This window comes from Aquarana catesbeiana, linkage group LG01, assembly GCF_042186555.1.
Source record: "Aquarana catesbeiana isolate 2022-GZ linkage group LG01, ASM4218655v1, whole genome shotgun sequence".
Taxonomy (NCBI): domain Eukaryota; kingdom Metazoa; phylum Chordata; class Amphibia; order Anura; family Ranidae; genus Aquarana; species Aquarana catesbeiana.
In genome coordinates this window covers 224753706-224772311 of record NC_133324.1, presented here as the reverse complement: position 1 = coordinate 224772311, position 18606 = coordinate 224753706, and the positions used below count along the sequence as shown (strand labels likewise).

Genomic DNA, 18606 nt, shown 5'->3' with positions numbered 1-18606 from the left:
CTGGTTCTGCTGCTGCCATATCATCCACCTGTCTGCTTACGGATCCGCTTCTGTCTGTCAGCATCCGCAGCCCAGCCATCCCGGAGGGACGTCTTCTCCAGTTCCTGTGTTGACCACAGCAAGAACCCGCATCAGGCACTCCTACCCACTGTGCTCAAGAGACCACTGTTCCCACTCCAGTGGCTCCTGAACCAGCCCTTAAGAGAGGTCTCCTTCCACCAGTCGGGCTCAACTACCAGGTACCTAACAGTGAGCTGCTTTCAGCTCCAGGCAAATTTGAATGGCATACAGATGGATTCTTCCACTCTGCTTAAACTCTTTGTCCCTGACAGTGAGTCCTCTTACCCCGGAGACTGGCATCCGTAGTAATAATAATCCAATCTCCCGTGCTGAGAGGCATGCCTCGTGAAAGATTCTTCCTTGAAGTCCACTCGTCGGATACTCCAAGTGAGAAGGATCAATTGGTCGAATATAAGGTGATTCCACCCACCTCTGAAGAGTGACCTTTCCGGCGTGTAGAAGATTTTTCCAAAGGGAAAAAGAAAATTGATGCATGGATTCTCTAGAAGCCTGTTCGATATAGGATTTAACTCTCTCGGAATCAGCCTCTCTATCAGTTGAAATCTCCTTCGCACATTTAGCACAGATTATTCTTATCCGGGTAAGGTGTTGGGCGTGCTGATGAGCACGCCCAACAAAGATCCTGAGCTGGACAGCCCATCCCACTTGGACTTGGAGAAAAAGACTTGATATATAATGAGCTGTGCTGAATAACTGGGGATCAGCCTGTCTCATGGCGAGAATGGGAACTAGAAGAGTGGTTTCTTCTGTAATCCGGAGAGGAGGAATGATGGAGGAATTTTGGTTTCTTTGCATGCTTGTGTTTGGGACTAGAATTCCTGAAACAAGCAATATCACAATATTAGAACAGTGAAAGAAAGTAGCACTCTTTTAATAACTGATCCCATGTTGCCTCCCCTACCTTTTTGCAGACTTCAGTGCCTCCAAAGCATGCTGAGGAGGAGGAAGGGAACAAACACCCGCACCAACAGCTGCATGAAATATATGGCTCTTTTAGCCATTTTACCCGCGCCCTGGCACTAAGGGGCTTCTGGAATCAGGGAGATTTACAGCCAACATCCGGAACTTCCAAGCCAGGGAGAGGCTGAACCCCGGTGGGAACCTTGGTAGGGAGGAAATCTGAGACCATCCATTCCTTCATTCATCTGAGGTAAGCTACAGGTGTCCTGGAGCAGGACCAGAAAAAGAACATCTGAGGATAGGGGTCTCTGTCTTTTATTCTGAGGTAGAAGGTAGTCCTCGAGGGTCAAGGGGGCGGAGTTGACCCACTATTGCTGACATGAGGTGAGCCAGGAAAGAGAAAATACCATGTATCTAGCCTATATATTTTCCATGTAATAATACGTATAGTCTAGAAACAAGGTGCTTGATGACTGTGCATTACCTTAGTCTTGTAATACTTCCTTGCAGATTCCAAAACTCCAATCCCCTAGTTTTGCTAATAGTGCTGGATTTGCCTTCAGCTGTTTAGGAGTAACCAGACAAGAGAAGTGAAAAGAAGCACAAAAAGTTAAGGAAAGAGGCATTTAAGAAAAACTATGCCTCAGCTCGTGACAGGTATTTTGTGCATATTGGCATGCTTTCCTATGTAGCCAGATTCTGGGCTAGAATAATATGGAAAAGGAGACACTGGGGTAGATTTACTAATGCTGGAGCACTCAGAATCTGGTGCAGCTGTGCAAGGTAGCCAATCACCTTCTAACCTCAGCTTGTTCAATCAAACTTTGGCAATAAAACCTGGAAGCTGATTGGTTTCTCTGCAGAAGTGAGCCTGAATTTGCACTCTCCAGCTTTAGTAAATCAACCCCACTGTCTTTTTTATCCTCTCCCTCCACTGAGATACTGATGTTATGCTGCACCATTCTCCTCTGGCCAGCAGGGGGAGAGCTGAAGCCAAGCATGCACATAGACTTCTATGCAGAGCACTGAGAATCCTGGGAGTTGTAGTCTGTGACGGCAGCCATATAATGGGACCAATGAACTCCTTATGCTACAGATCCCAATATGTACTGTGCAATAGGAGGAGTGGAGAGATGCATATTATTAAACTGTCCAGGAAAGTTCTTCCTCTTGGCGCTCTGTCTGGATATTCGCCTGCCAGCGGTAGACCCTACCAGTAGTGATTCAAGCCTGAGACTGGGAGTAAGGCACCCAAGGGCAGCACAGCACTGTCAACATCACAGCACCAGTACCACTGCCGCAGGGAGACTGACCCCCTACTTCCCAACACTGATCACCGGAGGCTTTCGGGTAGAAACCGAGGGGTCCACACTTCTACAGCATAAGGGTCACCACATCATCCTGGAAACTGTTGAGAGGGCTATTCAACCATTGCAGATACTACCAGCAGGGACTTAGCCACTGAATGCAGGGCACCAAGAATGCCCAATCCATACCACACCCATACTGCATTCCATATTGCACTTATAACAAACCAAGACTTCACCGATACCAAATCTTTACCACATCTGAACCACATCTATCTTGCACAAGTGCTGAGATTATACTGTACCTATATTGCATACAGGTTAACTGAGACTGTCGTTAAGTGCAAAGACTCTCTTATAGGGCCCCAACGTTAGCCAGCAGAAGAACATCTCAAAGAATTGACACTCCCATAATATTTATTCAGCAAGTCCCATTTGTTTCCCTGCTCTCTCTTCTACCATTCCCCTTTTCTTTTGCATAGTGTATACCCAGTCGGTCTAGAAATTTCATCAACACCATAAATGCACTCTGGCAGTATAGTTACAGGTAGATTAAACTTTACTACTGCTCACTTCTGCACTTGAGGTGGCCTTGCTACTTTTTTTTTCCTTTCAATCTTTATTATAGTTTTCCAATAGAAAAATGGACATACAGTACAAGTAAAGATTAGGTATACATCTGCAAATGTATACAAATTGAAAATCTATTGGTAACAAATAAGAGAATAACAGAATATAACAACCGATGGTCATCCTACACCCCCTGAAACCCTCCCACCAGCTCCCACTCTCTACACAGGAGAGTTTGGGAAGACCTTCAAAGGTGTATCATGTACCTAAGAAGAGATTATGTTCCACTCAAAATGTAAGTCCCTGGACAAAAGGAGAAACAGTCCAAAAGCTTACATTAGCTGATATACAGTAACTATAGCCACAGGACCCCATCATGATCTCAAGCCACAAACCAGTGCCAATGTAAGAGGATCATATCCCATTTTAAGCAAGATGTTAGACTACAAAATGTTAAAGAGAACCCTAAAAAATGAAAGAGAGGAGAAGAGAAGGAGTCAGAAAGGAGGGTAAAAGTGAGAGCCAAGGCAAATAGAAATCATTCACTGACGGGAGGAATAAAACATAGGAGCACAGAAAAGAGTCACAGAGGGACTTTCATGTATAGGGCCCAGGCTCCCATATATGTTCAAACTTCTGAACGATGTCTTGTAGAATGCTCACAGACTTTTCTTGAATCATTATCCAAGAAATCTTCCATTTGGCTGCTGCAAAGGACACGGAGGGCTGCTTCCAGGCTCGTGCAATTTAAATTTTATTGCCCAGGGGGAAAAAAAAAGATATACATCTGCATGCTTTTGGGGGTGCTAGCTACCCTTTAGTTCAGTAAAGCAATCTGAGGAGTTTTAGGGGTCACAATCCCTGTGACCCTGCGCAGCATATGAAAGATTTTGTTCCAGATTCCTCAAATATGAGGACACAACCACCAAGTATGAAAGAGGGAGCCCAGGTGATTTCAACCTCAGAAACAGTGGGGGGGGGGGGGGATCTGGGTATATTTTTGCTAAGTGTAAAGGAGCCTGATACCATTGTGTGAAAATTTTAACGTTAGCCTCAATTAGGGAGACATTTAGGACCCTTTTAATGGATAAATAAAAACATTGATGCCATCTAATTCCCATTCTTCCTTCAGATCCTGTTCCTAACCCAGCGCTTAGGTAAGCTTCTTCATGGCTTTGGCTAAAGAAAAGTAAATTGTGTAAATGGGGTCCGATTTTTTTAGCCCTGTGGGAGTGTAAGAAATTTAAAATTTGACACAATCTAAATCTTTCTGACTGGGGAGTTTCTAGCTTGCTAACAAAAAAACCCACAGAGAGAGGCCCAATGGGGTGAAAAAGTGGCCTATCCTAACCAGTCCTTTATTTAACCACCACTGAAATGATTTGATGTTTAAACCTGGGGGAAATTATGAAAAAGGTGGGCTAAGCTCTGAAAGGAATGAGGATTGTTTGTGTAGTGTCACATCAAGTCAAAGAATGCAAGAGAACAGGTTCTAAAATCAGAGGTCATCATTTAGGGGGGCTCCAAAGTAAAAAGTCTATAGTTGACAGGGAACAGCTTGTCTCTCCATATGAACCCAGTCTGGTTTGGGGTCTAGAGAGTAAACAATAGAATTCTGTGCCAATTGTGCTGCTTGATAATACCACCATAAACCCCTTGAGAATGCAACCTAAAAAACACACTTTTGGGGCAACAATGGCCCTTATTTGCGCAGATGAAACAAATAATTTTAGATTGGAAATCTTTCAGGTGAGATCTCGCTATTGGGGTGGGCACTGAGTGAAATAAATAAAGTATACATGGTAAGAGAGTAATTTTTATGGAATTAATCCGACCCAGCCAGGATAAATCATATCGAACCCATTGAGGCAGATCCCCACCTAACTTCTTACATAGAGGGGGGTAATTGGTCTTATATAATTGGTTGATACTGGGGGCCAGATTCACACCCAAGTATGGAATGGAGGCCTTGCTACTTTTTATACTGATCTGGACGCCAAATGTCATCTAATGTCTGGTCCTTACTGTAAATCGCTTTTCTTGCTAAATTGTGTTATCATTGTTAATCCAATTTATGCTTGCCCAGTTACCAACCATATGGGGTGACAATATATGCCTTTACTGTCGGTTTGGTTCCTGTTTTCTTTGATATACTGTAGAACTACTACTGGGTACTAAATATTACTTTCAGTGATTTCTTTTTATATAGCATGTTTGTACACTTAGCCTGGTGTGTCAGAGGGACTGAGGTTCTTGGAAGGGCCAATTCACACTAGAACAGCATTCTTGTGTTATTCACATGCAGTTCTGTGCACTGCAATTTCAGCCCAGTCATTTTACACCTATCTTTTTTGCAAATTTCATTAGCTAAATTTTACAGCCAGTTAAACATTTTGTAACATCCTCGCTTCTAGGGAACATGCTAGCTGGCATTAAGCAATTTACTTTTATCCTTACACAGAACCTTGAGAATTCAGAAAATTGTTCTGTAAGTAATTATAAATTATGACTGAATTATCAGTTTTTTAAGTACACTATATTACCAAAAGTATTGGGATGCCTGTCTTTACACGCACATGAACTTTAATGGCATCCCAGTCTTAGTCCCTAGGGTTCAATATTGAGTTGGTCCACCCTTTGCATCTATAACAGCTTCAACTCTTCTAGGAAGGCTGTCCACAAGGTTTAGGAGTGCGTCTATGGGAATGTTTGACCATTCTTCCAGAAGCGCATTTCTCAGGTCAGGCATTGATGTGGACGAGAAGTTCTGACTTACAGTCTCCACTCTAGTTCTTTCCATAGGTGTTCTATCGAGGTCAGGATTCTGTGCAGGCCAACCAAGTTCCTCCACCCCAAACTCGCTCATCCATGTCTTTATGGACAATGCAAGAGCTATTTTTCTTTTTATTGACACCACCAATGCTGGGGCTTTTTTTCTTCCCGTAACAGCAGCAGTGAGGGTTTTTTTTCCTTCCAGTGACATCACCAATGCTGGGCATTTTTCCTTCCAGTGACAACACCCTCACAGAGGCAATTTTTTTCTATCCAGGGACATCACTGACGCAGGGGAATTTTTCCTTCCAGTGACATGGACCCAGGGGCATTTTTCCTTACAATGACACCACAGACGCAGGGATATTTTTTCATTTTGTATCACCACTAAAACCGGTGCATTTCTTCCTTCAAGTGACGCCACCAATATGGAATATTTTCTCACATCGATACCAGAGCATTTCTTTCTACATCACAATTAACCCTATATTTTACTGCAGAATAGAATGTGGACGCTATTAAATGCATATGTTACATATGTTTCAGAGTGGCGTGCTATATGCATCACTATTAACCCCACTCCCTACTCCTGCTGGAGGGGGCACAGTTTGGCATTTTCACTCTGAGCATTGATGACCCTGTCACAGCTCTATTTGCGCAAATGCTTGCCTGTATTACAGTAAGTGCAGGTAGTCCTTAAGGGAACTACCGCCAGAAATCAGTGATTAGGGTTGTTCTGAATTCCTAAAACTTTTTTTGTGGAACGAGTGGTTTCAGATCTTCCTAGTTTTCTTTTGCTAAACTACTTAACCACACTGTCTTCATCTGCAAAGCATAGTAACTAATTGTTAGGAATGGGCTTGGGCATGTTTGGCATCCCACCCGCCCGATTCCGGCCAGGAAGCGGACACTGCATACCGCTAATCACAGGCAGCGAGTCATTTCTTGGTCCGCAGCTGCACAGATCAGGAAATGTCTCAATGCCTGTGATTTGCGGTGTGCAGTGTCGGCTTTCTGGTGAGATCAGGTGGGTGGGTTGGGAGTAAGGCCTCGTACACATGGTACGAAAGACAGAAGGGAAAAGTCTGAAGACGAGCTGTCTGCGGATTTTCGGATCGTTAGTACGGTGCATTCGACAGATGATTTGACTTTTACATCAGACAAAAGCTGGATGTGCAGGCTATAACCTTTTTGTCTGATGTGAACTCAACGAGAAATCCGACACACAAAAGTCGAAAGTACAAACATGCATGCTCGGAATCAAGGAACGACTGGGAAGAATTCAGTCTTGTAAACTACTGTTCGTAATCTAGAATTAACATTCGTGATGCGGCAATTGATGAAATGTCAAAATTCCCATCTTCTTTAATGTGATAATAATGAAGCTGCTTTGTATGTAGTTATGCCAAATGCATTTTAAAAGGCATTTGTTTTGTACGATCTGAAAATCGCCCATCAACGCTCACCAAACTTCTACTAACTTAAAATTAGCAGAAGGAGCCCAAAGGGTGACGCTTGAAAAATGAACTTCCACTTTATACTGTCGTAGTACATCACTACATTCGTGTTTGTCAAAAGACAATTTGCGGATAGTTAGTATGCTAGACATAATCCTGCACACGCTCTTTTGACAAAAATCAGACGCTCGGTCGTCCAACAATCAGACCGTGTGTACGAGGCTTAAGATCTCGAACACTCCTGAGCCCATCTCTACAAATTGTATTGTAGTCCTCAGATAAAAACTGACAGGACTAAATAGTTCCTTTGAGATCATGCAAGAGAAGTGCAGAGAACATAGGGCAGCTCTGAATTTCTGGCAAGATCAACAGTGTTTTTGCCCTTATAAAACAGATATAACAAAAGGCTTTCATTGGTGTATTTAACAGAGCAAAAGGAATCAAATACAGTAAGTTCGTTGTTAGGGTAAACATACACATAAACTAGGAAGCTATCATTTAGAATTGCACGTTTACATTAAATCCCAGAGTACATTTGTACATTTTAAACTTTGGTGCTGGCTTCCCCTTGCTTTGATTCCCTAGACACTGGCCCACATATGACTTATGGTTAATATAACCCTGATATTCAATACAGAGATGCACCATGTACTCCGTACTGCATCAAATCAGAAAATATTTGAGCTAATGAGCCAGAAAATATGAGAGGGGTAAAAAACAGGAATTCCTATATTAAGTCTCCAGAGTATTTCATTTATGGGCAATGTGTGAATTTCAGCTGAATCCCCATACCTCTCCAAGTTCACTCACTGCTAATGCTCCTAATTTAGCAGGTTGTATTCTGCTGCTTTTATCACCTTTATGCACTGGGCTGTGTAGACAGATGGGGAGACAAGCTGTTAGGAAGTTTGCTGCACTGTTGCTGTGGGGAATTGCTTACTCTATAAATGTACTATGTCTTTTTTTTTTTTGTTTTGCTGATATCTTCATGTTACAGTCTTTTCTTAAGGGTATTTGTGTAAATGGGCTTTTGGTTTGAAATATTTGCTTAAAGAAATGACATTAAAGTAATATTTCCAAACCTTATGGCACCTGATGCAGAATTCATGCGGTGGGGTTATAATATATTTGAATGCAATTTGTTCTTCATTGCTTGCCATTCAGCATCATGAAACATATTAGTGCTTTATTTACAAGTCATGTGTTTTTACTAACTTGGATGAATTTATTTCTCCCTCCAGGTTCTTTCTGACAGAACATGAAGAGCAACAGAAAAAACAGAAGAAATCAATGAGCCGTCCATTCACTCCTATGCACAACTGTCTCCTTTCTAATCAAGTCCTTGAAGCAGACCCGTAGGTTTTATCACACTTTATTATTATTATAAAAATCCTTTGTTCTGGCTATGCACAAAGCGGTTTTACAAGGGCACTGATGTAGAGTCAGATAGAATATGTTAAACAATAAAAATCAACTTGGTGTATGCTATATTTTCCCGCATAAATTGTAATATAATTCATGTTTTTGATTCAAGAATTATCTATTTACATGGCTTGTAAGTCCACAATATCCCAACAGCTGCATTATATATATTACATAGGTCTCAACTGTACCTGATTTCAAGGAACTGTCCCCGATTTAGAATGTCCCTCTGTTCCTCTTCCCTCCTCGTGTGTCCCTCATTTTGGTCTGATCTATATAGTTGTATATAAGTTGAACTCTTTAGCTTTCAAAAATGTTTCACAGTGTTAAACATTTCTTAACTAATATTTTTTTGTATAAGTCTACTTGCAGAGGGTTTGCCCTATGCCTACATACTTTTAGCTAATAGGTGTCCCTCATTCCCATCTGAAAAAGTTGGGTGGTATGGTATTATGAGCCACTAAAGGTAACCTGCACAAATAAACACTTGTATAAATAGACTAATAGGGGTTGAGTTACTAAAAATGGAGAGTACAAAATCTGGTGTAGCTTTGCATGATAGCCAATCAGCTTCTAACTTCGAATTGTTCAATTAAGCTTTCACACTAAAACTGGAAGCTGATTGGTTTCTGAGCAGAGCTGCACCAGATTTTGCACTCTCCAGTTTTAGTAAATCAGCCTCATAGAGTTTTAGGACAATTACTCCACTTTTAGTGAAGATAAATAAGTTTAGCTTCTCTACTCCAGGGTTAGCATGTGCTGCATGAGCCATGGAAGTGTTGCTTGTCAAAGGGGGTTCAAAACTGTATATCAAAACAATCACAAACCTTTGCAGGTGTAGCACCCTCTAGTGTGTGCTACTAGAGTTGAGAGTAGGTAAAACATATTTCTGGCCAGGAATAACCTGAGTCACTGAATCTTGGTCAGGGTTACTAGAGGCCAGAGCTGGATGACTCATCCTGGCAGCTCTCTGGTTCCTCCCCCTGGTGTCTGGAAGGTTGGAGAACCTTCTTTAACTAGAGGGCGGGGGTCAGGAGGAGCTGCCATGAATATTTATGGGGCCTCAGCCAATCCCCAAAAGTGGGCTGGCAGGGGACTGAGATAACCCTATAAATAGATATTGGCCATTTCAGCAAGGGGATTCGGGTGGAAGATGGAGAAGCAGTGCTATGAAGAGGCTATCGGTGGCCTTTCAGGGACCCTTTGCGGGAAAAAGCAAGGAGAGACAGTGGGTAGATCAGCACTGTGCAGGGACAGACAATGGGAGAGACTGCCATCAGTAGCAGGCCTCTCTCGAAGATCATGGAGTGCCAAGTCTTCAGCTAACCTTGCCCTGGGAGGTCTCTATGTGTATGAGCCACTTGAGCGGGACTGGGGTGGAAAGTCGATCAGGAGGACTGAGAGGAATATCAGCCAGGCATGGCTGGTGGAAGCCAAGTGGGCTAGCATTTTCTGCAAGCAAGTGAAGCTGGGATCAGTGGCCACACGGAAGCAGAAGGTGGAATGTCATGCTCTTCACTCACATTGCACTACTTGTCAAGGGACTGAGAGTTCCTGCCTGTAGTGGGCCTTTACTGAGCTAGTAACATCTCGCTAGTTCCCACAGGAGTTACTACCCCGACTACGGCTGCTGCTTCTTGCCTCTAAGCTTCTCCTGTAAGGTAAGCCTGGCACCTGAGCCTGGCACCTGAGCATACTGTGTGTCCTACTGTAACAATGCCCCCTCTTATCACACTCCCACCAGTCACACTGCCCCCCAATTGTCATACTGCCCCCTTACCTGTCACACTTCCCCACCACCTATCACACTGCCCCCTCACTTGTCACACTGCCCCACCACCTGTCACACACCCTCCCCCCTCCTGTCACACTGCCCCCTCCTACCTGTCACACTTCCCTCCTACCTGTCACACTGCCCTCCCACCTGACATACTGCCCCACCACCTGTCACACTGCCCCCCACCTCCTGTCACACTGCCCTCCCACCTGACACACTGCCACCCATCTGTCACACTCCCCCCCCTCCTGTCACACTGTCCTCCCACCTGTGACACTGCCCCCCTACCTGTGACACTGCCCCCCTCCTGTCACACTGCCCTTCCATCATTCTGATCCCTCGTCACACTGCCCCTTCCTGTCACACTACCCCCTGTCATACTGTTCCCCTTTTTTTACACTGCCCCCCTCCTTTCACAGTGCTCCCTCATCACACTGCCCCCCTCTTACCACACTGCTCCCCTTCTTTCACACTGTCCTCCTCATATTACACTGCTTACCTCCTGTCACACTTCCCAGGTACCCTTCTCCTGTCACACTTCCCCCTCTTGTGCTAGTATCCCCCTGTCATACTGCCTCCCTCTTATAATTCTGCCCCCCTGTCATACTGCCCCCTCCTATCACACTGCCCCATCATACTGCCCCTTCTTGTCACACTGCCCCCTCCTTTCACAGTGTCCCCTCTTATCACACTCCCCCCTCCTGTCGCACTTCCTAGATACCCTTCCCTTGTCACACTGCCCCTCACCTGTCACATTTCCCCCCGTCCTGTCACAATACCCCTGTCATACTGCCCCCTCCTGTCACACTTCCCCCATCACACTGCCCCCCATCACAGTGCCCCCTTGTCACACTGCCACCCTCCTGTCACAATACCCCCATCATACTGCTTCCCTGTCACACTACCAACCCTGTCCTACTGTCCCCCTCCTGTCACACTGCCCTCCCTCATACTACCCCCTTCTTGTTACACTTGCCCCTCCTTTCACAGTGCCCCCTATCTGGCCCCTTTCTTTTCTGAATGGACATAGTGAGTGATCGGTATCACACTCAGTGCGTCCATTCAAAAATGAAGCATAGTAACTGTGTTTACCATGTGTCAGTTTGTGAATGAATGGGAAGCTCTGTACAGAGCCATTCCTGTCCATTCATTCTGTGCAGCTGAGGATGCAGAGATGAGGGTTAAAGGCCCTGGACTCGGAGGAAAGAGACCCTGCCAGGGTTGGGGGGCCCTTCATTGTTTCTTGCACATGGTTTTATGGAGACTGCAGGGAGGCATGTCAGCGGGGGGCAGAGAAAGAGCAATACACTGTTTTTCCTATAAAAAGCTGTGCAAGGGGGGTGTCAGCACAAGTCTTGACCATTGGAGGACAGGCTAGCTGTGCTACTTGCACAGCCAGAAAACTGTACTTGGAAGGATGTGTTTCCATGCCTAGAGGTGTCAGTTTGAAACAGGAAAGTAGGAGGACTGGCAGAATCACCAGATATTCACATAAAAGAAGAAATACAAAGAGAACAGGATACCTTTAACACAAATACAAGGTACAACATACGCATAGGAGAAGGAGGAATAGGAAATATTGGGTTAACAGACATTTTAAATATTTGGTTACACCATTGTTTTTTAGCACTACTAGTTTTTCAACACAAGTTGACCATTGGAGCCATTGAAGCCATTAAAGTCAGTGACAGACAAAGTAACCCAATGGCTCCTGTGCAGAAAGTTTTTAGCCCCCCCCCCCCCCCCCATTTAAGTACTGCCCAAAAGAGATAGATATGCAGATGGAGAGTAGCCCTGGTTTGGAAAACCCTGAACTCCCTTATATGAATAACCCACAAGTTGGGTCAGACAGAGAATCACTTCTAGTCCAAATGAGAGGGACCTTTTGTTTGTTGTAGTGTTGGCTAGGCCTAACTGAAACAGTGGGTTAATGAATGCTCACCATCGTTTACAATTGTTCAGTTGTAGCTTGTGAGCATTCAGGCATTACTATAAAATGTGGTAAAAATGACATAGTCTAAAAGCGTACTTGGTGCAGCAATCACTCTACAGTGCAACAGGTTTCAATGACCACAATGAGAGGAGGCTAAAAGTGAAGAAGCCCCACCAAATAGGCCTCAAAATGTATGGAAAATAAAACACAAAGCCTGAAAAGAACAGGGTCAGCTAATTTAAAGTGGAACTTTAGTGAGAAAAGGAAGTCCTGCTAGATCACTTCAGGCTGGCCCCTTTTGCAGGTATAGCTATGTAAAACATTAAAAATAAGTTCTTATACTGTTCAAAATCCAGTAATACACTCTCTCTCCCTGCTCTGCACATGCTCAGTTGCTCTCCATTTTTAGGCACTGCTGAATTTGAAGAGGCCGATATGCTGATGGCCTTAAAGCGGAAATAAATCCTCTTGTACATTAAAGCCAAGGAAGCTGCTTCGGTTTGATCTGCAACTGCCATGGTGCTGCACATGTGATCAGTTATGACACCAGCCATTTCATGTTTTGACAGTTTGGAAACAAGCAAATGTGATAGTTATCAATCCCAGCATTCCAGGAATGGAACTTTTTGGAAACTGTTAAATTGATGGGTTTAGGTCCACTTTATGATTTATTGCTGCTCAGGGGCTCTGGGCTTCAGCAAAATGGCAGCCTCCAGCAAGAAGAAACAGGAGAAATGCTGGAGACAATTTACAGCACACACTAATTTTGGTAGCATAATTATTAATGTGAAATTTATGTTTCTTGCTAAAGAACATTATTTTTTTTATCAAGTTCATATGGGTAAAATTCCGCTTTAACTTGTTGTTTATTTACTTGTTTGAAGACCATAGGTAATTTAAAAACCTACACCCAGATAGCATATAAACATTTGCTGTTGGAGAGTGTGTGTTGGTTTTTTTGAGAGGTTGTCTTAGGCTGCTTTCACACTGAATCGCTTTACAGGCGCTATAACACTAAAAATAGTGCCTGTAAAGGGCCTCTCCTCTCACTCCAGTGTGAAAGCCTGAGTGCTTTCACACTGGAGCGGTGCGCCTGCAGGACGGTAAAAAAAAGTCCTGCAAGCAGCATCTTTGCAGCACTGTAGGAGTGGTGTATACACTGCTGCACAGACAGTTTTAACCCCTTTTCTGCCGCCAACGGGGGTTAAAAGCACCCCGCTAGTGGCCGAATAGCGCCACTAAAAGGACGGTAAATCGCCGATGCTTTACTGCCGATGCCCCTGACTCCCCAGTGTGAAAGTAGCCCAAGTCCCTCAGATGCCAAGCAGTAAAATGCAGTAGCCATGTGTTGCCCATACCAATGAGCATAGGCAGTGTTGTGTGCGGTGGATGCTTAGCAAAATAATCAGTCAAAGACGCTTTTAATAAAGAAACTGGCTTGCTGTTAATAAAGAGGAGTTGTGTTCCAGTGACATTTACTAAATAGCTATTAGATATTAAGGGTTTATGCTAGTGAAGATGAAGCAATCAAACACTTATTTCCAGTTCCTCTGTAGCAGTTGGACACCCATACATCGAGAGACACATTTAGGACTGGCTGTTTAATGCTAATAGGGATAAAAGGGGAGACCTGTCAAGTAAATTATTACTTCCTCTGTGAGGTACCATTCTACACATCTATAAGGTAAAAAATAAAGTTTTACCATAAAGAAATATGCAACTATATTTCAAGCATGATAGTTTAAGTCAAATGTATAATTTGATAGATAGTTCAATAAATTATCTTGTTAAGCAATTATTTTTTAAAGTAACCTTTTGCTGTTGGTAAAGAAACATTTTATTTTACGTTGTTTCTTTTCTTGCTACTTTTACTGAAATATACATTTTTGACATTTGACAAGACATCTAATTAAGCAAGACATAGAGCAGGGATATGCAATTAGCGGACCTCCAGCTGTTGCAGAACTACAAGTCCCATGAGGCATAGCAAGACTCTGACAGCCACAACCATGACATCCAGAGGCAGAAGCATGGTGGGACTTGTAGTTTTGCAACAGCTGGAGGTCCGCTAGTTGCATATCCCTGACATAGAGTGCCCCAGCCTTGATTATGCCTCACCAGCATATGTGACATGTAGTAGTTAGTTATATGTGGACCATTTAAGAGCATGCCCCCGCTACTATTCTACCCACTGGCGTTAAGGTTCATTAATCCTATCAGCAGCAGTGAAGAGTGCACCTCTCCTGATCAATTTTTCCTGAGCACAGTGGAAAGCATCTAAAGAGGGACATGACATGTGCAGTGCTTGACACTGCACTTGTCAAAACTGTCAAGTACATGTGTATGCGTCTGGAGCATTGTGTATAGCAGGGGTAGGCAATCTTCGATAGATGGAGATCGACTTGAAAAACACTGATGAAGTCAAAGAAGCACAGTGCCCCCCCAAAAAAACAATAACACCTTTTTTTACTCTGAACAAAAATAAATATTACAAGAGAGTGCAGGGTTTAGGAGTGCGTTATGCAGAGAATGCAGGGTTCACCAGAGTGTTACGTTGCAGAGATCAGGAGTGTGTTGCACTCAGAATGCAGGATTTAGGAGTGTGCTGCACTCAGAATGCAGGATTTAGGAGTGTGCTGCACTCAGAATGCAGGGTTCAGGAGTGTGTTGTGGTCAGAATGCAGGGTTCAGGAGTGCATTGCAGTCAGAATGTAGGATTCAGGAGTGAGTTGCAGTCAGAATGCAGGGTTCAGGAATGAATTTCGGGCATGATGCAGGGTTCAGGAGTTGCAGTCAGGATGCAGGGTTCAGGAATGCTTTTCGGTCAGAATGCAGGGTTCAGGAGTGAGTTGCGGTCAGGATGCAGGGTTCAGGAGTGAGTTGCGGTCAGAATGCAGGATTCAGGAGTGCATTGCAGTCAGAATGCAGGATTCAGGAGTGAGTTGCAGTCAGAATGCAGGGTTCAGGAATGCATTTCGGGCATGATGCAGGGTTCAGGAGTGAGTTGCGGTCAGGATGCAGGGTTCAGGAATGCATTTCGGTCAGAATGCAGGGTTCAGGAGTGAGTTGCGGTCAGGATGCAGGGTTCAGGAATGCATTTCGGTCAGAATGCAGGGTTCAGGAGTGAGTTGCGGTCAGGATGCAGGGTTCAGGAGTGAGTTGCGGTCAGAATGCAGGATTCAGGAGTGCATTGCAGTCAGAATGCAGGGTTCAGGAATGCATTTCGGGCATGATGCAGGGTTCAGAAGTGAGTTGCAGTCAGGATGCAGGGTTCAGGAATGCATTTCGGTAAGAATGCAGGGTTCAGGAGTGAGTTGCGGTCAGGATGCAGGGTTCAGGAGTGAGTTGCAATCAGAATGTAGGGTTCAGGAATGCATTTTGGGCATGATGCAGGGTTCAGGAGTGCGTTGCGGTCAGAATGCAGTGTGCAGGAGTGCGTTGTGGTTAGAATGCAGGGATCAGGAGTTCGTTGCGGTCAGAATGCAGGGATCGGGAGTGTGTTGCGGTCAGAATGCAGGGTTCAGGAGTGCGTGGCGGTCAGAATGCAGGAATCAGGAGTGCATTGCGGTTAGAACGCAGGGTTCAAGAGTGAGTTGCGGTCAGAATGCAGGGTTCAGGCGTGCGTTGCGGTCAGAATGCAGGAATCAGGAGTGCGTTGCGGTTAGAATGCAGGGTTCAGGAGTGCCTTGCAGTCAGAATGTAGGGTTCAGGAGTGTGTTGTGGTCAGAATGCAGGGTTCAGGAATGTGTTGCGGTCAGAATGCAGGGATCAGGAGTGCATTTTGGTCAGAATGCAGGGTTCAGGAGTGTGTTGCAGACAGAATGCAGGGTTCAGGAGTGCAGACTGCAGGGATCAGGAGTGCGTTGCAGTCAGATTGCAGGTTTCAAGAGACAGTTGTGGTCAGAATGCAGGGTTCAGGAGTACGTTCTGGTCAGAATGCAGGGTTCAGGAGTGCATTGTGGTCAGAATGCAGGGTTCCGGAGTGAGTTGTGGTCAGAATGCAGGGTTCAGGAGTGCGTTGCGGTCAGAATGCAGGAATCAGGAGTGCGTTGTGGTCAGAATGCAGGAATCAGGAGTGCATTGTGGTCAGAATGCAGGGTTCAGGAGTGAGTTGCGGTCAGAATGCAGGGTTCAGAAATTGCATTGGGTTCACGAGTGCGTTGCGGTCAGAATGCAGGGATCAGGAGTGCATTGCGGTCAAAATGCAGGTTTCAGGAGTGCATTGCGGTCAGAATGCAAAGTTCCGGAGTGCGTTGCGTTCAGAATGCCCGGTTCATGAGTGCGTTGCGGTCAGAATGCAGGAATCGGGAGTGCGTTGTGGTCAGAATGCAGGGTTCAAGAGTGAGTTGCGGTCAGCATGCAGGGTTCAAGAGTGAGTTGCGGTCAGAATGCAGGGTTCAGGAGTGAGTTGTGGTCAGAATGCAGGGTTCAGGAGTGCCTTGCAGTCAGAATGCAGGGTTCAGGAGTGTGTTGCGGTCAGAATGCAGGGTTCAGGAGTGCGTTGTGGTCAGAATGCAGGGATCAGGAGTGCATTGTGGTCAGAATGCAGGTTTCAGGAGTGAGTTGCGGTCAGAATGCAGGGTTCAGGAATGCGTTGCGGTCAGAATGCAGGGATCAGGAGTACATTGCAGTCAGATTGCAGGTTTCAGGAGTGAGTTGCGGTCAGAATGCAGGGTTGAGGAGTACGTTCTGGTCAGAATGCAGGGTTCAGAAGTGCATTGTGGTCAGAATGCAGGGTTCCGGAGTGCGTTGTGGTCAGAATGCAGGGTTGAGGAGTGCGTTGCGGTCAGAATGCAGGAATCAGGAGTGCGTTGTGGTCAGAATGCAGGAATCAGGAGTGCGTTGTGGTCAGAATGCAGGGTTCAGGAGTGCGTTGCGGTCAGAATGCAGGGTTCAGGAGTGCATTGCGGTCAGATTTCAGGTTTCAGGAGTGAGTTGCGGTCAAGATGCAGGGTTCAGGAATGCATTTCGGTCAGAATGCAGGGTTCAGGAGTGAGTTGCGGTCAGGATGCAGGGTTCAGGAGTGAGTTGCGGTCAGGATGCAGGGTTCAGGAGTGAGTTGCGGTCAGAATGCAGGATTCAGGAGTGCATTGCAGTCAGAATGCAGGATTCAGGAGTGAGTTGCAGTCAGAATGCAGGGTTCAGGAATGCATTTCGGGCATGATGCAGGGTTCAGGAGTGAGTTGCGGTCAGGATGCAGGGTTCAGGAATGCATTTCGGTCAGAATGCAGGGTTCAGGAGTGAGTTGCAGTCAGAATGTAGGGTTCAGGAATGCATTTCGGGCATGATGCAGGGTTCAGGAGTGCGTTGCGGTCAGAATGCAGTGTGCAGGAGTGCGTTGTGGTAAGAATGCAGGGATCGGGAGTGTGTTGCGGTCAGAATGCAGGGTTCAGGAGTGCGTGGCGGTCAGAATGCAGGAATCAGGAGTGCATTGCGGTTAGAATGCAGGGTTCAAGAGTGAGTTGTGGTCAGAATGCAGGGTTCAGGCATGCGTTGTGGTCAGAATGCAGGAATCAGGAGTGCGTTGCGGTTAGAATGCAGGGTTCAGGAGTGCCTTGCAGTCAGAATGCAGGGTTCAGGAGTGTGTTGTGGTCAGAATGCAGGGTTCAGGAGTGTGTTGCGGTCAGAATGCAGGGATCAGGAGTGCATTTTGGTCAGAATGAAGGGTTCAGGAGTGTGTTGCAGACAGAATGCAGGGTTCAGGAGTGCAGACTGCAGGGATCAGGAGTGCGTTGCAGTCAGATTGCAGGTTTCAGGAGACAGTTGTGGTCAGAATGCAGGGTTCAGGAGTACGTTCTGGTCAGAATGCAGGGTTCAGGAGTGCATTGTGGTCAGAATGCAGGGTTCCGGAGTGAGTTGTGGTCAGAATGCAGGGTTCAGGAGTGCGTTGCGGTCAGAATGCAGGAATCAGGAGTGCGTTGTGGTCAGAATGCAGGAATCAGGAGTGCGTTGTGGTCAGAATGCAGGGTTCAGGAGTGAGTTGCGGTCAGAATGCAGGGTTCAGAAATTGCATTGGGTTCAGGAGTGTGTTGCGGTCAGAATGCAGGGATCAGGAGTGCATTGCGGTCAAAATGCAGGTTTCAGGAGTGCATTGCGGTCAGAATGCAGGGTTCCGGAGTGCGTTGCGTTCAGAATGCCCGGTTCATGAGTGGGTTGCGGTCAGAATGCAGGAATCAGGAGTGCGTTGTGGTCAGAATGCAGGGTTCAAGAGTGAGTTGCGGTCAGAATGCAGGGTTCAAGAGTGAGTTGCGGTCAGAATGCAGGTTTCAGGAGTGAGTTGCGGTCAGAATGCAGGGTTCAGGAGTGCGTTGCAGTCAGAATGCAGGGATCAGGAGTACATTGCAGTCAGATTGCAGGTTTCAGGAGTGAGTTGCGGTCAGAATGCAG

The 18606-nt window shown here is 45.5% G+C and overlaps 1 protein-coding gene across 1 annotated transcript in view; it reads left to right on the top strand.

Moving 5' to 3' along the window:
* CCDC60 (coiled-coil domain containing 60) overlaps positions 1-18606 on the top strand; it is a 339745-nt gene that overhangs the window by 229124 nt on the left and 92015 nt on the right. The window contains exon 6 of the mRNA XM_073625478.1: positions 8329-8442. Within this exon, the coding sequence (XP_073481579.1) occupies positions 8329-8442 (114 nt within the window). The remainder of the gene's footprint in view (positions 1-8328; positions 8443-18606) is intronic.